Source organism: Maniola jurtina, chromosome 2, assembly GCF_905333055.1.
Source record: "Maniola jurtina chromosome 2, ilManJurt1.1, whole genome shotgun sequence".
In the NCBI taxonomy this organism is placed as follows: domain Eukaryota; kingdom Metazoa; phylum Arthropoda; class Insecta; order Lepidoptera; family Nymphalidae; genus Maniola; species Maniola jurtina.
Window position 1 is genome coordinate 13,097,219 of NC_060030.1, and position 26,277 is coordinate 13,123,495.

At 35.3% G+C, this 26,277-nt stretch overlaps 1 protein-coding gene across 3 annotated transcripts in view; it reads left to right on the plus strand.

Annotated features, from left to right (window-relative positions):
• The window catches only part of LOC123876549 (mucin-4-like), a 118,026-nt gene that overhangs the window by 88,136 nt on the left and 3,613 nt on the right, over positions 1-26,277 (plus strand). The window contains exons 2-13 of one of the 3 annotated variants that reach the window (XM_045922871.1): positions 15,933-16,137; positions 16,653-16,860; positions 17,073-17,350; positions 17,434-20,157; positions 20,552-20,703; positions 21,384-21,535; positions 21,838-21,884; positions 21,986-22,195; positions 22,699-24,684; positions 25,402-25,497; positions 25,694-25,887; positions 25,996-26,221. In XM_045922871.1, the coding sequence (XP_045778827.1) occupies positions 15,933-16,137; positions 16,653-16,860; positions 17,073-17,350; positions 17,434-20,157; positions 20,552-20,703; positions 21,384-21,535; positions 21,838-21,884; positions 21,986-22,195; positions 22,699-24,684; positions 25,402-25,497; positions 25,694-25,887; positions 25,996-26,221 (6,478 nt within the window). The remainder of the gene's footprint in view (positions 1-15,932; positions 16,138-16,652; positions 16,861-17,072; positions 17,351-17,433; positions 20,158-20,551; positions 20,704-21,383; positions 21,536-21,837; positions 21,885-21,985; positions 22,196-22,698; positions 24,685-25,401; positions 25,498-25,693; positions 25,888-25,995; positions 26,222-26,277) is intronic. The other 2 variants (XM_045922856.1, XM_045922863.1) reach the window with 2 other exon arrangements.

Consider the following 26,277-nt stretch of genomic DNA (forward strand, 5'->3'; position numbering starts at 1 on the left):
AAAAAAATTGAAAGTTACCTACATGTAGATAATAAGACCATTTGATACGATTAACTATTCGAATCGGTTTATATAATTTGAAAGTGCTACATTTCTCTATGTAGATCTGAACCAGTCACGTTCATTAAGTAGCCTTAGTACAAGGTTTTTTATCTCACAGGGGGTGATAGAATTCGAGCATCGAAACATTGCATTTTAATTTAGTACTAGAATGTTGTCGGAAGTGGACCTTAGCAATCGTATTTTAAAGCTGAAGTTCGTCAATACATCTGCAGTCAGCTGTTGTCCAACCATTTTTAACCCCGACCCAAAAAAGAGGGGTGTTATAAGTTCGACGTGTGTATCTGTGTATCTGTCTGTGGTACCGTAGCTCTTAAACTAATGAACCAATTTTAATTTAGTATTTTTTGTTTGAAAGGTCGCTTGATTGAGAGTGTGCTTAGCTATAATCCAAGAAAATCGGTTCAGCCGTTTGAAAGTTATCAGCTCTTTTCTAGTTACTGTAACCTTCACTTGTCGGGGGTGTTATAAATTTTTAATTTACACTTGTACTCTGACGTTATCGAAATCGAAAATCGAAATCTATCAACGTTGGAGGATGTAAAATTCATACTAAGCATACAGAATTCGTGACGGGTAACTATCAGCTGTATTCTAATTAGGGTGATTGAGAACGTATTATCTAGTTATCTTTCAATTCTTTTGCACTCCCATTAAATGGTCGTAACCAAGTTTCGTAGATGGATAGCTCACGATCTGGTTAAGTAGTTACTTAACGAGCAGTTGCTTGTTTGGGTGGTAGTTAGGTTAATTGTGGGTGATAAATAAATACAGTACGTCCAAACAAAATAAGGTATTCACCCAGTAACATCCATTTAGCCTTTCTGTCTGTCCGTATATCCGTCTATCCATCTGTCACTGTGGCATAGCCTTTTAAAAACTAAACTACTTATAAGAGCTGTAAGGTAGAAATTCATCTATCTCTGAAACAAGTTTTCAAAACTGGAACTAGTTTTTTCCCATTTGCAACCGTGAAAAGATATAACAGACATGCAAATAAACAGACACACGTTCGCATGTAAAGTGTTAGTATGGACAATGGATCATCTCAAACTTTTAATGAACACAAAGTTTCATTGAAACAAGTGTAAATTAAAAATTTATAACACCCCCGACAAGTGAAGGTTACAGTAACTAGAAAAGAGCTGATAACTTTCAAACGGCTGAACCGATTTTTTTGGATTATAGCTAAGAACACTCGATCAAGCTACCTTTCAAACAAAAAATTAAAATTAAAATCGGTTAATTAGTTGAGGAGCCACAGACAGATACACAGATACACACGTCAAACTTATAACACCCCTCTTTTTGGGTCGGGGGTTAAAAAAGCGGCCGGTCCTTATGTTAAATAAGCATGACAATAATTGACAACAGGTACCATATTATACAGGCACTGAAACAAATGCTAAAAGCATTTATTGCAAAGTCCATTCCTACGTTCCGGTTTCGACACAAGCCAGCGTGCAGGCCGGTTGATTTCGCAATCGCATTTCAGCCACAAGTGGGCGCAACCAGCCTCAACCTGTAACCTTATTGCTGGTTCCTGGACAGTAACGCAGGCGTCGTGATCCGACCGTTGCGATAAATAGACAATGGTAATTGGAATGTGTAGAGTCCAGTTAGTTCACTTGAGAAATATTCAGCGGCTTTAGGAAACCAACCCGAGAACGCTATGTCGCGGACTTATATGGGTTCTGTCGACTTAGAATCTACACACATACACACACACAGTCACAGTTATATAAGTATTAATTAGTCAAGAAGTCATTAATGCCAACAACCGTATCACATATTATGACTGTGTTTCAGACCAAATCGAAACACGGAAAATGATTTTGTCGTCGCTCAATTAATTCTTCGTAATTAATTTCAAGTTAAACCTTGTGAGTGAATTGATGATGCAGTCTAAGATGGAAGCGAGCTAACCTAGAAGGATATCGTCAATCCATATCCAATATCCATACTTATAAATGAGAAAGTCTATCCGTCGTCTATCTGTAGCTAGATCCACGCGGACGAAGTCGCGGGCATCATCTAATTAATAATATCTTGCCTGTTATGTGCACTCAGTACCTAGGTACTAGTAGGTACTACTATTGAGAAATAGTTCTGTAGTTTGTAATTTGAATTCAAATTGTAAGTGATGCATAACATACCCTACGGCTACAAATATTTGTGATAAATTGCGTGTAATAAATGATTGAGAAATTTAATAGAAGTGACTTAAGCTTAGAAATTATTTTCAACATCTTCAGTTAAACCTAGAAATATTTGTGATAAATTGTGTAATCACTGCCTAGATTATAAATGAGAAAGTGTGTTGTTGTTGGTTTGTATGGTTGCATGAATGTTAAAGACCCTGGGGGATGACATAGACTATCTTTTATCCTGAAAACCCAAAGAAATCTGATAGAATTTTTAAAAATCTTAATCCACGCGAATAAAATCGCGGGTATTAGCTAGTTATAAATTAGTTGGTTTGTCTGTCAATCACGCCGCAGCAGAGCAACAGATCTATGTGTTTTTTTGCAGGGAAAATGACATAGGCTTTTTTATCCCGGATAATCACAACAACATTTTCAAAACCCTAAATCCACGCGGATAAAATCACGGGTATCATCTGTCTATTAACTAATAAATTATTTACTATTAAGAAACGTATGGTAAATTGGCTCTGGTATGGAGAAAGGTTGCTAGGTAAGTATTTACCTACTTACCATGATATCAATTAATTTAACGCGCTGCCAATTTGCTGCCAAATGATTTAACGGCCTGGTTTGATCATTGCTTTATACTAGGTTAGCCTGCATCGTCATTTGAATCAAGTGAATCGCAGCCAAGGGCCAACTTGTCACCAAAAAAAATATGATTCAACCGGATCCATTTCGACAAAGATGCAGTTCAAAACTCACGGCTATCAAACATTGAGCAATTTATGCAAATATACTAGGCATAAAGGAAAACACATTACGGCCTTCAAGGCCTAAGCTGATGCGCAAGATTGCGCGATTTTCCCATACTTTAACTACTACTGTTCGTAAATGTAAATGACTACTGTGCAACCAGAATAATTGTTTAGTACGACCTAAATCTCGGTTGGAAATTAGATTCGGCATGTGAATCAAAGTAGACATTGCTCGAATTGCTAAACTTTTTTTGTAACTGTTTAATAGTTCTAAACAATTAAATATCACTTGGTTTAATAGTGAAGGAAAACATCGTGAGAAAACATGCATACCTGAGAGTTCTCCTTAACATCTTCAAAGGTGTGTGAAGTCTATCAATCGGCACTAATTGCTCAGCTTGGTGAACTATAGGGCCTAAGCCTTTCTACTTCCAAGCGGAAACCCGTGTTTTTGATAGGATAAATACCCGTTTGCAATCACAATCAGTAACCAAAACATAAATGCAATGATAAGCTAACTCTGTACCGTCCAAAGTTCGTCAAAATCGGTTAAACGGATGGTGAAAAGCTTGCAGACAGACACACAGACACTCTTTTGCATTTATAATAATATCAGTATGGATTACAGCGAAACAATATATCCTTGTTAGAAATCTTAATTTATATAAAACTCCATTATAAAAAGCTTCTTTATTAACTCACACGAGTAGACAAGAACTAGTATAGTGAAAGGATTTGATAGCTTTACATTTCAAGGATTTCGATCAAATCGCCTTCAAATAGCTAATAATTCATACTCGGCCATTGTGTTTTGTTATATTTGAGTTGCTTTTATATAAAACGTGACTTTAATCGTGAACTTAAAAGCCGTAATAGGATTTGCTTAATGCAAATGCTACGCCAGACTATCGAAATTCTTTGTCAATACAAAATCTAAGGTCTATTCGGAAAATATGGATTTAGCACGCAGCGGTAACTTTGAAAAAGTGTTTTGCCAATAATGCTACAAATCGTCATTTTTGGAGACTCATGTTTTTCCGGTTCCGTCTATTGTTAAAGACATTTTTGATTGATTTTTGCATATAAAAGTAGTTTTCATCGGATAAGAGTTTTAACTGTAACATACGTAAGGCCATAGACAGCTAAATGTAAGCCCACAAATGCATAATATTCGCTAATGCGTTCTCAAGAGGTTTGAATAATTTAGTGATGACGGTATTGCAACACCTCCTGCCTGCATCATGATATTAGCGATTCCACCCACTTGACGACATGGATACAAGATGTTTGACATTATCCTTCTCATAAGGAATTGATTTCATCCTTTAGATAGGGGATATCGTTTATGATAATATGGTACCTAATATTATTTTGTGGAGAATGAAATTAGTGCCATTGTGCTATTTCTGCTATCTATACATGAAAAAGACTTACAACTGACTGACTGACTTATCAACAGGCTGCTGCATCAGAAACTTGAAATTTTAACAGTAGGCACTAAGTTTTTTTGTTTCAACCCCCAAGGGAGTTGAATAGGGGATGAAAGTTTGTGTTAAATCCGTATTTTTTAAATAATTCCATGAAAATTGGTATTTTGGCTTCTAGTCGAAAACGAAGAAGTAAGTATGTAGGTTGCTCAAGTTCTGGGTGTAGCTTACATTAAAAAAACTTCAGGAAGTTGCGTGTTTTTCTAACACTAATTAAAACTCGTACGTCGTAAATTCTAAACTCGTTAAAATTTCACGTAATAAAATAAACGTTACAAAATGGTCATTTAATACTTAATTGCACCTGGTTGAATTAAAATTGTTATTTATCTTGGTAGGTAAGTACGCAATTCTATATAGATCACTTGAAACCAGCAAACCTTGGCATTTGCTTAAGTACCTACCTACCTACTGAATACCTAGGTACTGACTGTTATTATAAAGCTCATAAACTGAACCGCACAAAGTATTACCACAGTTTTTACATCGTAAAACTGTGGTATTGCTGACAATAGCCAGCGCTTGCTTTTAAAGGAAAATTGTGGGAATTTTCCCATAATATTAAAAAAAAAATTATTAAACACTGAAAAAAATAGGTAGTAAAGCAGGGTACTCATGTACGCACTGTAACATAACAGTTGCAGATAAAGTTTGAGGTTCTGCCGTCTTACTAAAATCTACGACCACTAGGTAACCAAGCAGGCCTAAGTACTTGTAACACGCTAGTTTTGAATCAGCAAAAGTCGATAAACATCGAAACTCTGAAACGAATCGTTTCTCTGTTTTTCTTTTTCTCTGTTTTTTTGGAAACAGTCACATGCAATTGTCTAGGATAGCTCGCTACCTGGCTGTACCTGGCTTAAAGCTAAAAGTGCACTAAGTACCGTTTCACTGAGAAGGCTTATGAGGTAGGATGCGAGTTGCGGGAGGGTGACAGCGACATTGAATTCCTTGAGTTTTGCGCCAAATATCACCCTCCCACTAACCTCACGAGCTGTCAAGTGAAACGTAAACTTAAATAAAGAAAATAAACTTGCTAAAGTCAGCTGTCATTGTTATGTCAATGTTAATTTTTAAAAGTTTTAGCGACTAACGCCCACGTTCACGAGGGCAATTAAGAACTGATTTAGTTTTTCCACCCTGTCGCTTTTTGGCAACACCATTATGTTCATGCCAAAACGTGACTGGCATTACAAAATGTAACTAAAGCTGTAAAATTTGCAAAAAGTGACTTGCTTATAGGTGTTTACACGATGAAAGTGACAGAGTAGAGGTCTGTATTTTATTTCTAGTGTACACTTAGCCTAATAAGCTCTTTCCAATCGTTTTCGATTTAATATCTCTCGCATTTTTATACAATCGGTAGGTATACAGACTGGCCTTGAACAGTAAGTTAATCTTGCATATTAATTAATGTTTAATTAATAACTACATACAATGATAATAATTTTATTTTAAGACTGACACTTAAATAAAAAAACCGGCCAAGTGCGAGTCAGACTCGCGCACCGAGGGTTCCGTAGTCGGGTAATTTTTTAGACATTATGCATGATAAATCCAAAACTATACGTAAAAATAAATAAATAAAGATGAATGTACAGGTAAAGCCCTTTCATATGATACCCGGCCCACTTGGTATAGTTATCTTACTTTGAAAAAAACACATTTTTTTTTTTTTAATGATGTCACTAAAAATTCAAGGTTTTCAGATTTATTTCTTTACTTGTGCTATAAGAGCTACCTACCTGCCAAATTTCATGATTCTAGGTCAAAGGGAGCTACCCTATAGGTTTTCTTGACAGACACGACGGACGGACGGACAGACAAACAGACAGACAACAAAGTGATCCTATAAGGGTTCCGTTTTTCCTTTTGAGGTACGGAACCCTAAAAACGCAGTAAAAATGGTAGCAACCAGCAAGAAGGTAGAAATGCAAGGTTATGTACCGACTATTAAAATTCTTTGTCGTATTTCGAGCGTAAAAAATAAGATTATTAGTCCGAGGCGTACCTGTAACATTGTATTACATTTAAATAATACAAATCTCACCTCGTTTTAAATTTTTTCAGAACTTTTTTACATAAAATGAAAAAGAGACAAGTTTAGTGTAACACCATACGCATAAAAAATATTTACCATTTTGAAATCCGGAAATTTATGCAAAAGTGTGTTTTTTGTTGATTTATTGGTTTATCCTTCAATCACGCCGCAACGGAGCTACGGGTTGACGTTACTTTTGGCATACCTATAGTTGAAGACCTGGAGAGTGACGTAAACTACTTTTTAATACAGTTGCTCAAAAAGTGGCGTATTGCAGGGACGTATAGCGTTCGGGATGTGGGCTATTACATAATCGTGCTTTTTTTTTACCTTTCCCGCACTCGTGCTTTTTCTTTCCCAACTGTCAAAATATTAAAAAGAAAAACCAACCATGAAGTTTTTACTAAAAAAATTCATAGAAGTTTTTATGATTCATGCAAATACGTATATTTCTAAAAAGGAGCTACTAATTTGTTTCAATATCAGATTTAATGATTTGATTGAATGAGTTTGGTTAGGTTTCATTTCATTTCATCTCATTAAATGTCATTTTCATTTCATATCAATAAAAAACTTCTACTGAAGACTTGGCTGTATGGGCATAGTTCCCTTTGCCTACCAGAATGGGTGAAGAAGAAAAAAAACTCTACTTATATTCTACGGTTGGCGCCATTTTTCAGAAATTTTCTTTGCAAGTTTAGTTGTTGGTTGCCTAAAATGAGTAATTTCGACCCTAGTTTTTTATATATATTAACAATAAAGTTGTTTTAAATTAAATTAAGTTAGTTGAGTTTATTGTGTTTTTATTATTTTATTAAATTGCTTCATTTTTTCGCAACTGTATTAAAAATAGTCGTTCAGTACACGTGCGGAACCGTCATTGCAACTCGTTCCGACTGTCAACCCTCGCCTTCAGCTACGCCTCGGCTCGGGTAGACATTTGTCGGAACTCTTTGCAATGACAGCCTTTCCGCACTTGTAATGAAATATACTATTTTATACCGGGAAATCAGAGCTCCCATGGAATTTTTAAAACCTAAATCTACGTCGACGAAGTTGGGTCAACAGCCAGTTTCTAATATTAGCAGTATCTACATTAAGCTTGGCAAAGCAAAGCCCTCCAGCTTGCGAGACTGCCCTGTTTCTATAGATCCCATTGGTTGTTGCTAGTCCCTATTTTCTCTTACTACAAAGAAACCAAATCTTTATGATATAATTTGTTCACCGGCGAGCATATTGTATTAAAAAATTTACGTTAGAAAAGTCAAAGGCTTAACCAGGATCTAAACCTGAAACCATTTGGCAAGATTCTATACGTTTAATTCACTGCTTGGATGTATATTAGTACCTACTACATAATATACAGTCTCTTAGATTACATAACTAATTCTTTATTAACACTAACAATGATGTAGGCGTGATTTTCGATCAATAACCGAATGACCACTTACTATCCAATTAAAATCTCTCACCCAAATCTATACTTACATCATCGAATCACGAATACATGACATTTATTGATTGCAACTTAATTGCGATTATAATAGATCCTTGACTTTATGAATATTGTTTTGAAATTAACTAATGTTCTATTACAACTGGAATATTATAGGTAAAGTCATATATTCAAAACGTATCAAAATTCACCCTCATCCCCCGTCAAAAAGGGTTGGTTAGACAGATATTACGGACGGATTAACAAACTTCGATTTATTTTTTAATCCACTAGATGGACAGACTGACACACATTTTCGAGTACTTATACACATAGTAAGACAAAAGTTTTAGGGGTTTTTTAAAAATTCAGATACAAGTTAGCCCTTGTCTGCAATCTCACCTGGTGGTAAATGATGATGCAGTCAAAGATGGAAACGGGCTAACCTGGAAGGGGTATGCCAGTTTTTATTAAACCCACACCCCTTTGGTTTCTACACGGCATCGTACCGGAACGCTAAATCGCTTGGCGGCACGGCACGGCTTGTTTCGTCGGGCACTGCTCTTTGCTGGCAGGGTGGTAACTAGCCACGGCCGAAGCCTCAAATCAGACTAGACCAGAAATTTAGAAATTATAAAATTCCAACACACCTACCGGGAACTGAACCCGGGACCTCCCTCTTATAATACCACAGGGCTTACGACTGCGCTAGGCAGGTCAATAATAAACGCCAAACAATGGGCTCTCTCCGTCACTCGTTTCATACAATCGTAGTTCCAATTTCATTTGAATATTAAGCAACCAAAGTCCATGAAATTTTGCAGACATATTCTAGAAACTAATATCTGTGTCTGTGGTGTTTTAGATTTTTCTAAAAATATGTAGTTTTAAAATTACAGAGGCTCAAAGATTTATATGAAAATTTTTAAGACCGCGTAACTTTGAAACCGAATATTTTAACAGAAATCTGGAAAACCACAGACATAGATATTAGTTTCTAGAATATATCTGCAAAATTTCATGGACTTTGGTTGCTTAATATTCAAATGAAATTGGAACTACGATTGTATGAAGCGAGTGACGGAGAGACCCCTCTTAACCGTAAGTAACAAAGTAGAACAATGACCGCAGCAATGTCGCAAGCGCAGCAGTCAAGCCAATCATTTGCATATCGTCATTTCATATCAAATGACATATCTGAAACAAGTTGCAATGCCCTTTACTTGTCTGCAAAAATAAATTGCATAAAGAAACGTTCTGACTTGATACAGTCAAACAAAACCGCTCTATCCTTGGACTTTCTAATTGCTATAATGAGTTTTTATTTCTAGTAAATAGGTAGTAAGTACATGGGTAATAAATAAACACAATATCTTATGCACAATAGGTCCACTAACTAAAAAATCATGTCAAAGTATTGAAAAAAACGTTTTTTTTTTGCACTACAATATTGTACACTGTTAGCTAAGATAGACAAAATATAATACTTGAACAAATAGAAGCCTTTATTTGTCTAAGAACAACAACTTTAAGTTTCAACTTAATATAAGTAGGTAATAACGCGTACAAAAAAAAACTTGATAAGCACCTATCTTTGCAATTAATATTAATAAAAAGAGATCTCATCCACATATTTCGTACAACAATTTCGTATTAAGTTTTACACTTCTACTTTGTTCATGTTACACGTGGAACTGAAGGCCGAAGCAGAGCTTGCCCAAAAGAGTATCAACAAATACTATTAAGTATCATAAATACTGAAAAATTGGGTAACCAAAATGAAATCTAAAATTTTACGATCAGCTTTACAAAACTCTATTACAAAGTCTCTAATCTCTCTAAAGGCTCTATTACAACAATAAATGAAGAGTTAATTAGGTACGAGTAGCTATGTATGTCTACAGCAGGCCGTATGAAGTTTCCTCTCTGCCTTACTCTTTGGTTAGGCTAACTCATGGTACCTTTTCGTAAACTCTCTGTGTTCAAAATATGAAAATAGTGATGGGGAATACTTTTTTAAACAAACAGTAGTGAGTCACAGCTTGGCTGCAATAAAAATCTGAATACAGGTAGCTCGTGGGATGCGGATCTTATACTGATCGTCCGCAGACAAGTGGGCAGACCAGCACCGACACATGAACAAGCACTGAATAAATAAATAGCTATCAGTGATGTAACGTATCTTCGCATAATGATCCATACGAATCCTTTACATCACTACCTCAATACCCTATAACATTATAAATGCGAAAGTATGTTTGTTTGTTGGTTTGTCCTTCAATCACGTCGCATTGGAGCAACGGATTGACTGATTTTTTGCATAAGTATGTTAAAATATATGTACATACAAGTGTAAATTACAAATTTATAACACCCCCAACAAGTGAAGGTTACAGTAACTAGATAAGAGCTGATAACTTTCACACGGCTGAACCGATTTTCTTGGATTATAACTAAGAATACTCTCGATCAAGCCACCTTTCAAACAAAAAAAACTAAATTAAAATCGGTTCATTAGTCTAGGAGCTACGATGCCATAGACAGATACACACGTCAAACTTATAATATCCCTCTTTTTGGGTCGGAGGTTAATAAATATGTTAGTATGGAAAACGCAGGTTCTTTGTGATTGCTTGGTAACTCAAAATGGTTAACCGCTGGTTTTTTATCTTTGTCATTTGTATGGGATTGAGTTAGTCGAAAGCTAGAGGGAGGTAACAGTCCTCTATCAAAGTGTGTTCCGATCAAACCTGCATATAGATGACCATAGGGTAGGTCGTTCTCTGCCAATATAATGTGTTTACTAGCTGATGCCCGTGACTTCAAAGACTTTTTCGAAAATCCCGTGGGTACTCTGCGATTTTTCGGGATAAAAGTAGCATATGTAATGTATTAGTTAGTAGTATTTAACTATATCCATGTAGAAAAAAACCAACAGACAAACACACTTTCGCATTTGTAATATGGGTAATGATTTTGACTTTGACAACCCTATTTCAGCCGCCCACAACAACTAGATGGCGCCTAATGCAAGACCTGTATTTTATACTGAGAACTACAAACACGAACAGTATAAAGATAATATGGAAATGCGTAGAATTGCTCTATTTGTCCAGTCTATTTATTACGCCACGATTTTGTACCGCCTGGATCCAGCGGCTCCTTGATATCGTCTGTTCACATGTTAGGGTCCTATGCAGCGTGGGACGCTAACATGTGATGTGTGATGGTGGTGGAGCTTCAATTAGCACCAATAAGGCAATAAATGCAGAAAAATATCCGTGTTTAGAAATATTATTAGACTCATAGATACAATTAATGTTTACTTAAATTATAAACATACAAATAATTACAAATAAACAACAAAAGAAACAGGATACTTAGATATTTGTAGTTTTGAGTTTCAGATACATATACTAACATTTGTCATAGCTTCCGTGTGTTTGAGTACGGAAATTCCTTCAAATTATTTTAAGCCTTTGAATTCAAATTATTTTATCAAGTACAATATTATATATACACTTTACAAGTGTAGATTAAAAATTTATAACACCCCCGACAAGTGAAGGTTACAGTAACTAGAAAAGAGCTGATAACTTTCAAACGGCTGATTATTTTCTTGGATTAGCTAAGAACACTCTCGATCAAGCCACCTTTCAAACAAAAAAAAAACTAAACTAAAATCGGTTCATTAGTTTAGGAGCTACGATGCCACAGACAGATAACAGAGACACGGATACACAGATACATACGTTAAACTCGGTCGGGGGTTAAAAATAGATTAAGATACACACATTTTGATACTTAGTAGATTTACAGGTCTCAACTATATGCTAATCAATTAACTTCCCGCGGGAAAAGTATTCTCTCAGGAGTGAGACCTAGGTATCTAGATAAACTTGGAAAGTAAACATGTAGGTATGTCGAAATGGTTAGTGCTGATTCCGAGAACCTAACAAACTTCTTTACCTAATTAAATCCATACAAAAATTATAAATGCGAAAGTGTGTCAGTCTGTCTGTCGGTCTGCCTGCTACCTTTTCACGGCGCAACAGTGTAACCATTTCTGACGAAATTTTGTACAGGGTTAGCTTATATCCCGGGGACGGAAATAGGCTACTCTTTATCCCGGAAAATTAAAGAGTTCGCACGGGATCTATAAAAATCTAAATCCACGCGGACGAAGTCGCGGGCATCCTCTAGTGTTTTCATATATCCATGTGGATCTTCTTCCTACCATATCCCAATCCTCTATATGGGGGTACGCAGTGTCTTACCTCTAAGATACTAAGTATGAAGCATAGGTAAACTAAGTTCTTATCACTAAGAGCAATTAAGTTGCATGCCCATGGTTTACGAATATTTCGTCATATCATACTGCAACGGTTCTAAGCCGGCGAGCATTTCCCACACAATATGGTATTATTATGAATCTCGGGTATGATTAAATTTTGTTCAAGGTGAGAACACTAAGCGCAGTTAAGCACTAGAAATCGTTCCACTTACGCCATATCTTGGTCATGGAGGGTGATTGATGCCTTAATCGTCATAGGTGGGCGCCTGCTTTGGTTTGTTTTGTATCAATCAATCAATCAGACTGTTTGCGTCCACTGCTGAACCAGTAACCTCTTCTATTCACTTCCCACTACCTTCTTAAGGTCGTCAGTCCAGCGGGTTGGAGGTCATCCCACACTGCACTTGTTGGTACGCGGTCTCTAAATAGGGATGGATTAAATGGATTGTGTATTAGTTTCTGTAGTAGATAGTCAGTCGTCATGATTTCCCAAATGTAATCAATGTTCTTCAGTCAACTATATCAATCCATGGCTACTTCACACTGAGCACGGATCTGCTCTCAGAATGAGAAGGCCATGGTTACAACGCTGACCAAGTGCGGATTGGCAGATTTAACACACCTTTGAGATTAATACGGACAACGCATGCAGGTTCCCTCACGATGTTTTCCTCTACCTTTATCTTTTCGGAGTTATGCCCATTTTAAGCAATTAAATGTCACATGCTGTAACTATTATCTAGGCATAATGTGTGATAAATACTCGAATTCGAAATCAGGGTGACATTAAAGCTAGTGCTTAAAACTAAAAAGCTTATCAAACTATGTTCTCCTCCTTCATCTCCACTATTGGCCGTCATCTCGACATATTTTTTTTTATTTTTTAAAAAGAATATTAGCCATGTTAAATGACTAATATTCCCCTTTCCTCTCCAACTAAGCGTCAGGCTTGTGCTAGGAGTAGGTACAACAATAGTGCAACGGGCGGGGTTTGAACCGTCGACCTTTCGGTTTTCAGTCCACTCCTCTACCGGTTGAGCTATTGAGGAGCGATATTATCTTTAGTCAAACGGAAAACATGTGCTACGTTGGCTATTCTGATCTATCCCCAGATGTTCCTAAGCCACAACTTTATTTGACACTCTCTGAGACTCTCGAATTAGATCTGATTAGAATACCATTAATTGAAACAAAGAAGCATTCGATTGGTTTGATAAATTGACTTCTTCAAAACGTACCTACTAAAGTGATTTATTAACGCCTTTCAGATTAAAAGTAGGTACTACAGTTAATTGCTACTAACAAGCGTTATTAAACACTTTTACATGATTGTTCAATAAAAATGCCAATCTCAAGGGCTATGTCTGTGTGCCAACAATATATACCATAAAACTTGCATACAAGAATGGCCCTTATACTAATCAACTTAAAAGGTCTTTTCTGATGTTAACTTCATGTATATTGACACGCTGAATTGTTTAATGATATTTAGTTTCATGGGAAAATGGCGCTTTGTTCAAACAATACTATTAACTATTGTTTAGGTATACTTATGTCTTTGTTACGGTGGAATTTTGTATTTTGTGTAGAGTTTTATTGCAACACCTTGGTGGATTCATTATTGTGTATTCACTGAAAGATTTGGGATTACGTCCGTAATGCTTTGACCTAAAATTACGGTAGTCAAATGAAATTAAACTTGTTTATACTTGTGCATATATACGATTTTTAAAATTGTTAATTTCAAACTTTCATTTTTCCATCTTGAATAGACATTTTTTTAGATTTATTCCTGAACTTCAATTATTTACCAGCCCCCAAATAGTTAATAAATAACTTATTTTTAAAAGTTGTAAACACTTGAGTAGCTTTATGCAAATGTGTTTAAACTTTGAATCTAGCGTGAACAAAAGTTAGCAGCTCTCCAAAATCCCACGTAGCTCGTGATGTTTAGACATGACTTAAATTAAACTTAAGTTCTCTAAGATCCTGAAGATTAGCTCGATAAATATCTACCCGAATGAGTGCCAATATAAAAAAAAAGATACAGACCATGATATTACTGAGAAAAGTTTTATCCGTGTACATTTTTTAATAAATCTATGTTTTAATACTAAAATTCTATGCGAAAATCTCTGTGAATATTTCACAGCCCCGTTTGCTTTAGTGATTGATTGCACCCCGGAAATGGGCATTACTTTTTAACCCGGAAAATCAGAGTTCATACAGGCTCTTGCTCTATATGACATTATTTAATCAGCCAATCAAACTAATAGTGTTAAGAAACGTTCTCTGTGTACCTACTAATTAATGGCAGAAATTTCACTTTTTTCAACATATTTTTTTTTTTACTATTCTTACTCCTAGGTTAACTTTACTTTACTATAGTTTTAGATTTATTCAATTACCATTGCACCTTGAATAATTTTTTTCATGTTTTCACTATTTCGGAAAGTTTTTAGCTACTTTTTGTATCATTTTACTAATGTGATTAATATAATTATTGTTCCATGTTAATTGTGTGAATGTGCATGTAGTGTTTGCTTTAAAATGATTTTACATACAACGTCATGTAATTTAACTTTATTTAATTTAAGATCATTTTTGTAAAAATCGCTAGCGAACCTTATTAATAAAAATAAAATAAAATAAAATTTCTCGTCATTGAAACGAACGTTTCGAACGAGTTAAGTTCTCAAAAACTGAATTCGTTCACTCAGGTGTGATTCGGTTCAGAATATTTATTTATTAAAGGTTAGGTGTGGCTCTATTTAAAGGTAGTAGGTACGAGTAGGTATCTCTCTAGTGAGTTTAAGAGAATGCAACGCTGTCGGTTCGTTATCTACAAGGCCGGTGGAGCAATTGTTCTGAATAGCTCTGGGTAAGTATGGCTATTAGCAGCACGCTCCTGATTACATGGCTACGTGAATTTAGGCAATAAAAACAATACACGCGAAACCATTGAGGCTGTATTTATTTCAATAAGTATTTTCGGTAGTACTAATGAGCTGTCAATGTTCTATTTATTTGTGTTCAAATTGTCTTTTGTTATGAGCGAATCTACCATCAAAATAATAATACGGTGGATAGCACTTGGGATGCGATTTCGTACGAATTTGACTCGTGCGAACACGTACACACGAACAATCTCGATTTTACAAGTAACATGGGATTTCAACCTTAGACCCAGTCTGCGTGTTCGTAGACTTGCCTATATTATATATTGTATTCTGCATCGCTAATGTCGCGATTTTAACAGGGCTCTCTCCGTCACTTACTCCATACAATCGTAGCCCAAATTTCATGCAACCAAAGTCCATGAAATTTTGCAGACATATTCTAGAAACTGATATCTGTGCCTGTAGTTTTTTAGATTTTTCTAAAAATATGTAGTTTTAAAATTACAGGGGCTCAAAGATTTGTATGTGAATTTTTAAGATCGCGTAACTTTGAAACCGAATATTTTAACGGAAATCTGGAAAACCACAGGTATAGATATTAGTTTCCGGAACGTTTTTACAAAATTCCATTGAGTATGATTGGTTAATATTCCAATGAGAGACAAACTACGTTGTATGGAGCGAGTGACGGAGAGACCCCTCTTAAATCGCGTCCAAGTTACGCGAAGCTATTTTGCTACAAAAGGTCGCCGTGAGTATGTTCCTGCGATGAGTTTAGTTTCATACTCATGATGTTTTTTTTTGTTCCAGTATGCCTCGCAGCAAAAGACCGCTCACGGCAGCGTTCTGGCCCGATCAGGAGCGTTCCCGTAGGGGCGAGTATCAAGAGGGAGGTAAACTTTGACTGCCCTGAAGAATTTGGCTACTACCCTCATCCTACCGACTGTACGCTATACTATGTTTGCGTATTCGGCGGCGCGCTACTCGAGTCTTGTACTGGTGGCCTTATGTACAGGTAACTTCCATTCTTCTTTAAATTATTTATCATCAGCTATAATATTCATATATTTACTCTCACATAAAATCTTGCCGAAAATAATAGTCCAGAATCAATAAATAAGACTTCGGCCGCGTGGATTTAGGTTTTTAAAGATCCCTCAAATAATCTCTTTGATTTTCCGTGATGAAAAGTAACTTATGCCCATCCCCGGAATGCAAGATATGTACCTTTTGTCAAAATCGGTTTAACGGATGGGTTTAACGGTGACAGACAGTTAGACATACTTTCGCATTTATAATACTTTAGTATATTATGTGTGAATTTTTTCGCTGCTATTAATACCTACTCTACCTTCTTTTAAATCCGCTCTATTGATATTAAGTTTTTTTTTTAATATTCAGGTGATATAGTTGATAAAGAAACTTATTCACTTGTACACAGTAGGATAGTAATAAGACAACGTTTTATATAAATTATTATTGGGAAAAGTATAAGTACATATTCTAATTCTTTTGCATCACTCTTTCCAGCCACGAGCTCCAAACATGTGATTGGCCGCGTAACGTAGGCTGCGATGCCACCGGTGCCGTGGTTGCTGAACAGCTGGAGCGGATCCATGAGAGAGAGCCACCGCCACCGCCACCACGACGCACTGCCCCGCCGCCGCAGCGGGCTCAGCCCAATCCTGTCATCACTTCGCGCGGACAACCGAAGTTTAACCGACAAGAATACGAAAAGGTATATTCAGTTTTTAATAAAACAATCAAAAATCAAACCACAACAATATAAAATGGTGCGGTAAATTTTTATAATCGAAAAGATTTTAAACTACCTACTTACTAGCTACTTTTAAGGCAGAAATTGTAACGCAAATAATATGTAACCTAATCGAAAATTATAAAGACCAAGACGGAATATTTTAATTAACAAAAAATGATCGTGTTTTTCAGCAACAACAGCTGTACGCGGAGGTAGACGACTTACCACCTGTTGAAGAAATCGAAAGTGATAGGCAGCAAAGAGTGTACAGAGGACAGCCTTCAACAATAGGACAAGTTCAAAAGGACAGAGATGGTTATGTTTCCCAATCCAGCTCTGGAAGGACATTCAATTCAAACATCATACCTTCGTCTATTAATCAAAATAGCAAAATAGGATCTTTCTCTTTTGGAACACAAGTTGATGACCGAAGGACAGCTACTGCAACGCAAGCACCTCAAACCTATAGGTAAATTACGTTTTAAACTTTCAAATGAATTGTTAACTTCAGTTAAGTTGATATAAATACTTAATTGACTATCGTGATTTCAGAGATGAAAAATATGACGACGTAACTGACTCTATCGACAGACCTAAAGACTTTTTGACAGATATAAGTAAAGTTAAAGACATAACTCAGAATACTCTTTTAAGAAAGAAGAGAGATATTGTAGTTACAGCAGAAAATGTAACCAAGACACCAGACAAATTATCAAAACGAAGTGATAATGAAGAGGAAAATGAAAATGAAAATGATGAAGTGATGGAATACATTGAATTTGATGAACCATCAAGCGATGATGAACTTGACGAAGAAGATTTAGAGGACAGTGAAAGGGGAAAGAGACAAATACGGTTTTATTTAAAAAATGGTTTCAAACCACCTGATAAAAATTGGCACAGTTCCAAACCCATAAAAGTTAACTTACAGCAATACAATTACAATCCTAATGTTCAAAACCAAAGACTAATTTACAACAGCGAACATAATAATGGAAATAATCGTAAACCCTTTTTCAATAATAATTTGTTTTCAACGGCAAATTCTTATGCGCCATATCAGATAGATAATACTCAAACTCGACCATTCAAAGCAAGTACACCGGATCCTACAAAGCAAAAAAATCCTCAATTTAGTGGAGGAGCTCAAATAATTACAAAAAGCCCTCCAATATCGTCTTTGAATAATAATCAAAATCCTTTTTCTACCTTAGCTGGAGGTTTTTATAATAATGCTTTAAATATTCAAAACAATCAGTTACAGGCAGTACATTCAACACAACAATCTGCTAGGCAACCTGCAGTATCTTTTTCTGACTCGTCTCATTTATCCAGTGCCATCGTTACTGGAAAACCTATACAATTCACATCTGTACGATCGCCGAATGTATATCATGAAAACAATGTTAAAAATAATAATCAAGCTTCTAAAATTAATACTAATGGTAATAAACAAATCAACAAAGATCAAGATTATGAGGAGTATGAAGATGTTGAGTCCAGTGAAGAAGAAGAATCTTCACATGAAGACGAAGATGACGATAATTATCAAAAATTCCGAGTACCTTTTGGTCGTCCTCACGGTTACAATAATCCTAGTCATAAATTTACCAAAATAGAAAATCCTTTCGCTAATCCAGACTTCAATTTTGACACATTTTTGGAAAAACTGCGGGACGACCACAACGCTGTTATCGGTATAACTACACCAAACCCTAGACCTAAAGAAAATGTAAATCCATCTAAATTAGTCAACAACAATGCTATGTTTACTACTGCTGCCTACTCAGATAGAGATACACATTCGTCAACCTTTAGAAATGGATTAAATACGCCAAAACCATTTACAGTATCTGCAGAGGTTACCAATAATGGAGGTTCACCTCAAAGATTTATAAATTCGACTCCTAAACAAGTACAAACATACCAACAACAGTTACTTCAGAGGCCCCAAACAGTACCTCAAAAATATGTTCAAAATATTCAAGAGCCTATAGCAGTAAATAATAATTATAATAAATTACCTCAAGCAACACCTGTAATTCAAGCAGAAAACATTAGACCCAATATCAAGCCACCAAATTTTAAAGATGATCGTCAACTGCCATTAAGTTATAATTTTAATGTACCTAATGAGAATAATCTTCAACAGTCTTATTCTGTAAGACAACCAATATATCCCCAGACAACGCCCACGGTTACACAGAAACCTTACTTAACGGGACCAGGCACAGCACCACCAACTGCGTTTTTAATACCTAAAAATCATAATCAAGCTACGTGGCCACAAATATCATCCACTCCGAGTCCAAATTTTGTGTCAACCATCCAACCTCAAAATGTTAAACAGTTTTTAGCATATATACAATCTACGCCGAAACCTACAATATCATTACTAGATGAACAACTTTCTGCATTCCAAAATTATTGGAAAACTCTTTCTACTGGTGTAACTGATCCAATCACGTTACTTCTTAAACCAAGTACAGTGACTGAAATTCCAAAACAAGGAGACTCATTCTCCCATACAGTACAATCTTCGACTCAGTTACCTATTAAAATTAAAAGTAAGGTACTAACAACTACAGCGCCTCCTAAGCGCAGACCGATACCAAAACCCTCACCCGAAATGAATGATTATTATTATGATGATGAAGATGAACAATATTACTATGAACCTGCTGTTAAACCTAAATATATGCCAAGTTCAGAAGTTAAGCCACAGAGACCTCCAATGGCACAAAACTATAAAGAATATGATGATGTAGATGATGAAGTCCAAAATCCTGGAAATACAAAGTTCGCTCATTCAACACTAAGGCCGGGTGAACATAACCTACTTAAACAAGATTCTGTTACCAAAAATCATAATGATTTATCTGTAGTTACAAAGGTTCCTTATAAACAACAGATCAAAAATATAAATGGAAAAATTCCAGTACCAGTAATGGTTGACTATATTAATCCTTCCAATATTCAGTATGGTCCTCGGAATACAACAGTTCACATAAGAAAGCCGAATCATAATCCAAATACCTTGAGGCCTCCCAAATATCTTAACCAGACTACTTTGCGTCCGTACACCGTTAGGCATAGATTGGCTAAGCCAACGACACAAAAATATCATATTAGTCATGGAGATGATAATAAACAAACTAGGGGACGGGTTCGTCATCAAAACATCGTTGCACAAAATATGAAATTCACTACACCACGGGACAGTTATAAACAAGAGACTCGTTTTACTAAGACTAGTCATGACGATAGAACCAACAGGTAATCAATAACTTGAACAAGCTAACTAACGCTAGGTTGATGTGGTATAGCACTTAACTTTGATTGTAAAGCACATTATTTTACCTCTATACTTTGTCTTCTTATTCCTTCATATAGCTCTAACACAGACTATATAAATATTCTTCTTTTATTTTCTTCTGTTAAATCACCTAAACTACTATTAAATCTCAAATGACTTTACTGGTATGAGTATGACTAATTTTGACTATGCAAGACTGTAAATATTGACCATTTCATATGACAAGACTACACCAGCTTGTTAGTTGTTACGCTACGTTGGTACGGCTATACGTTAATTTTTATAATAAACTCTAAATTATGTAATATATCATTAATATTTCCTTAATTTTACATTCCTTTTTAAATGTTTCAGTTTGGAACCAACGGAAAGTATTACGCCGACCTCTTATTCTGCTAGTCCGCGACCCAAAATGTTGTACAATGCATCCCAGACCTACAACGCTGATCAATACGATCCTTATTACGCTGTTTATGATGAAGATGGTGAATTGTACAAAGATACAGGTGAGAAACAAACAATTCACTATCTTACTCGTTACCGATCATGTGAACAGACTTGTAAAATGTTATTGTTAACTTTAAAACCATTTATGTAAAGTGTATTACATTTTATATTTCTATTTTCTTCTAAGGTAATACAGTTGTTATAAATAGGCATGTCAGTTAATTAATCTGCTATAATACAAGATTTATTACAAACAATAATAGTAATTTTCTTTTTCTCACACTTATTCTAATACTATTGTAATTTAACATTACGAAATAAACTTTGATATTTTGTTATTTATTTCTAAATAATCACTTCAATTGAAGACTTCATTAACAGCACAACGTTATTTCAGCACGAATATCTTATAATCATTAAAACAATAAATTTTTAGTTTTATAATATTATTATATAAGCTCCAAAAAGAAAAAAGCCCCCGTAATATTTTTCATCATGTCATTTGCTATCTATAACTTAAATGTGGCTCATAAAATCCAAGCACTTACAGATTTTAGTTAGACTGTTGTCAGGGTAACTATGTTAACATTTGATATAGATTCCTAGATATTCTAATATTGTATAAGTTCAAACTTGTAACGTTGTAACTTAATCTAAACTATGAAAACGTAAAATTTATAACGTAACATTACTGATATATTTAACGGACTAACGGGTGATTGGTACCGGGTGTTGGCAGACTATGTTCAGCAATATAACCAGGCTTCGCTTCGGCCGGCAGTCCAGCAGACGTACCGAGGCACGCCTCCGCCAGCTCGACGACCGGTTGAAACTTACACAGCGAGGCCAGTTTTATCTGATGATTATGACGACGTCCTTATTCAGCCACAGGTACACCATTATTCCTTAATAGTAATAAGTTAAATGTTTTAATTAAAACTACGTACTGAATATCATTAAGTTTGAAGAAGCTCCTAAAGATCATAATATTAGTATATAAGATCACTTGGACCAAAAATTAATTATTATTGTAAATAACATTATATTTTTGAAATAAAAATGAGCCCCAGTACTCTTAAAAGGTTCCATTTTTCTTTTTGAAACGTAGATTATGATTATAATAAGAAATACTAGCACAGGGACGAGTTGATTAATTTAGATTTTTATGTTAAACTTTTTTTATCCAATTTCAGATAAACAACCAGAATCAGTACCAATCTTCCATTCGCCAGCAGACAAGGTAATGTGTTTTTTAAATCAATTATATGTTATGTTCTTTTACATTATATTAACTGGAAAAGAAAATGTTTGAAACATAATATTATGATATAAATAATCCAGGGGCGATGGTAACGAATTGGGCTATGATCACATTCCAAGCAGCGTGAGGACGACAGTTTACGAAGCTAGCTCCCTCCGCACCACTCCTTCTACAACTAGCACAAGCACAACCACCACTACTACTACCACTACCACAACTACCACACGACGTCCAACAACTACTACCGCACCCTATACCGCAGCAATGACCCCGGCTCGGTATAGCCCAAGGTACTACAAAAGAATGATTCTATTAAATCATAAATCATCAAGGCGTAAATCATAAACACTCGTAGAAACTCATCGTCATTCAATTCATGTGTTATCATTGTGTGTTTCATTTTCACATTCATTTCATTACATAACTCATGGCATACAACCTTTAGACTGATAAGTACTTTGTGTTACTAATCCAGGTTTGGTACTAATTTTACCGTGTCGGTTTAAAGGTTGTCCGATATCAAGGAAGCCAGATATTTTATACTTATTTATCTCTTATCTCTTCTCGTTCTTCTTTGTGTAGTCTGCCTGAAAATATGTATTATTTTATATCATTTCGCTTTTGTAGTATCTTTCGAATAGTAGGCGATTACTTACATGAGTCAATACGCTTATGCTTTAGAACATTTAAAATTCCTAAACAATTTTTTTCTCTAAGTTCAGTTTATAAAAATTATGATGCATTTTTTTTATTAGTAGAGTTGAATTTAGAATCAATTCTTTATATTTGACAGATCATCGTCCGATGAAAATCGCATTCGCAATCCTGAAACCTCTACAATCCAAAATTCTTTAGATAAGTCCACTTCGACACTTCCGTCGACATTGTCACCTTTCATTAACTTTTCATCCCTTGCTAAGCCTTTCGAAAAGACAGATAACTCATACAGGTCCGACTTAACATCGACTGAAAAAATACCGACTCGTAGAAACCCATCTCGTGTGACTAACAATAATAATAATGTGAAGTTGGTGCACCAGTCGCCTGCTGCAAGTGATAAAAAGTTAATTTCATTAACAACTGGTTTCTCAATTCGTAGAAACTTTAACAATACTAAAGACCCCTATACATTAACGTTAATTTCAAGACCACAAGAAAGTTATTCAAATTCTAGAAACAAAAATACTCGTGTTCCAAATAAAAAGCATCATATTCAAAAGTTAATTAATATCGCAGATGAAAGCCAGGATATTAGTGAGGCTTACAATGATTATAAAGAAGACGATACAAAAATTAATGATAAAAGGTCTTCTAGTATTATAATACCGAGAACTAATGCTAGCCCAGGAACATTTGCAGATAAAGAGACGTCAATTTATCATAAACCATCTATACAAAGACCAAGTATACTACCAAGAGTACGAATAACAACAACACCACCTGCAACAGATAGTACAAAGTACTATTTAAAAACAGTGTTAAGACGACCAGCTACTCCTTCCAGTATTGAAGAGCCTACTGAAAATGCTATAAACGTTCAAACGTTCAATGAAAGGAATTTACATAATGGTAACAAAGATGAAATACCAAGTGATAACTATAGTCCTCATCCTAATGCAAATTTCTATAGTTCAGATAACACAAACTTTAATGACAAATATAGTGAACCAGTTATTCTTCCTTATAACACTTACAACGATCAAAAAAGTGTGGTCAATAAAGAAATTATCAAAGGAGACTATCCGTTTAGTATTGAAAGTACAACTGAAGACACAGATACAGCAAAAGAATTAACCTCAACAACTCCAAAATTAAACCTTCTGAGGACTGAAAACCCGAAAGAGAAAAAACCTTCGTACTATGTTTATCAAGTAGAAGATGATGCTGTAGCTGATCAAACGACCGAAGTATTTAATGTCAAAAATATTATCAAAAATATTATAAACAATTTATCTAGTTCTACCTCGCGAATTGAGAAAATTACTTCTACCGCTTCTTCGACAACATCTACAAGACCTCCTGTTGATGAAAAAGTTGTTCACATAGGTCAAAAGAAAAAAGTTAATTTTTCAGACGAAAAACCTCTTAAAAGTATGGTAAAACACTTGAGAATTATTACAGAACCAAGTGTAGTTCACTATATTTCACCTACAGTGGAAACTATAACTTTTACTGGTCCAAATACAGAATTTAAGAAAGAATTCGTATCAACTACACCTGTAATGTCTCGTGTAACTGAAGCTACATTTATAGATTCCATGACACAAGCGGGTGTTCTTGACAATGCACCTAGTTCTGAGTTTGCGCCTCGTAAAGAACCTTTTAAGTCAAAGTTTAATAGTTTTGTTAAAGGTAAGATAGAAAATGAGAAATCGCGTAAATACCAAAAAATTATTGATACAGAAGAACCGTCTTTCGATAGCAGTCGTACCAAACAATACAACGAAGAAAGTGACTTGACTCAGACGATCAAAGAAAATCATGACGTTATTGAAACAACAACAGTAACTGCAAACGAACGACTTAATGACTTTGTACATGACATCGCTTCAACAACTAGTACTACTAAATCGACAACAACTTTGAAAACTGAGGTAGAGACCAAACCGACTACTAAAAGTATATCCTTCCCAACACGAGTCTCTCGTATCAATCCTGCAATAAAATTAGCCGTGGAAAACCTTGGAGGTGGGCGCAGGAGTTACCAATCATCGTCCAATTGTTCATCAGACAACAGTCTGCAAGCGAATTCAAAATGCAACGAAATCAAATACCAGAGGTACTTGCCGGCCAGTAGTCTTTGCAATATAATGTTAATTCATCTCTACTTACTGACGGTGGAAGCTTCATACTCCTTACTTTCCGCATCGCGATGTAACTGGCATGTGAATGACTCTTTTCAAAACATGATAATAGCACCCATGGCTAAACTCTGTCGCTTAGCATTCTTTCTATATTTCATTCTCATTGGGGGACTTCCAGTCGGTTGAGTTTCTTTTCTGTATTGTTAACTCCTGACGCGACCATTTCCATTTCCTGCACAGTATCTATTCACGTGTTTTCCGTAACGCATGTAATGCAGTGTAATGTAAGTGATTTTTAATGTTACGCTAGTTATAAAATCCTTATTTATTTTTAATTTACAGTAAAAAGTTCCTCAATGTAGTTCAACATTCTTCTAGCACCACATCGCAAATTATTCATTTACTCGTAGTTCCATCAGTGCACTTAAAACATCCTGTATATCAAACTGGTTTTCAGTATTTTGATATACTATTGCATGGCGGCACTTTGTTAAATTTCATGATTTAGCATAGTAACTGAGTATGCATTTTAATATAAAATGCTTATTAATTTAATTCCTAACTGAGATTGATAGATATAATTAATTTAGAAATAAATCATGGAGAAATTCGTTTCATTAGCTTATATCTAAATTCACGCATACTAATGAAAGCTTTTAAATGAACATTTTACTAGATATGTTTTTTTACAGGCCAAGCAGTACTAGAGGCCGAGGTTCTGCACATTTCTCAACTTCGGGTGGTTCCGAATCATCACAGCAGACGCCGAATAGAGGAACACCTCCAACGTTAGAAATATATCATACAAGAAAATTAGTTTCATGTGCTTTATTAAATATTGGAATTCACGATTGCTTGTTCATGTACAATCTAAGTCATATGTTGCATTTCTTGGATATTTAAGTCATGCTTCTCACTATCAATAGGTACTATAAAATGTTAGGAAAAAATAATATGTTAATTTATTTTTTATTTTTGAAACAGTCGCAGTCGTCCAACGCTGAAACCTTCGACAGCTATAGTTTCTAAAACTGCTGAAATAGCTGACATTTACCTTAATCCACCAAGACGACCAGAAGCAGTTTACCCACAACCAACTCCTGATAAGACAGCCGCTAAGTGCCGTAAGGATGTATGTCTCTTACCTGATTGCTTCTGCGGAGGAAAAGATATACCCGGTAAGTTAACAATAAAATTGAAACTTGACTGATGGCTTTAATTAAGTATAATAAATACATTTGTAGTAAAATGAGTAGAATACATTTCTAATCAAGTATCTTACTCAGGAGAGTTACGAGTCAGCGAAGTACCACAAATAGTACTCATAACATTCGACGATGCGGTAAATGATTTAAACAAAATTTACTACGAAGAACTCTTTGAAAAAGGAAGAGTTAATCCCAATGGGTGTCCTATAACAGGCACCTTTTATGTCTCACACGAATGGACAGATTATAGTCAAGTACAAAATTTATATGCAGATGGCCACGAATTTGCCTCACACACTATTTCGTAAGTCGATAATATTGATGAGTTGATTGCTGTTACTGACTTATTTCTTCGGGTTT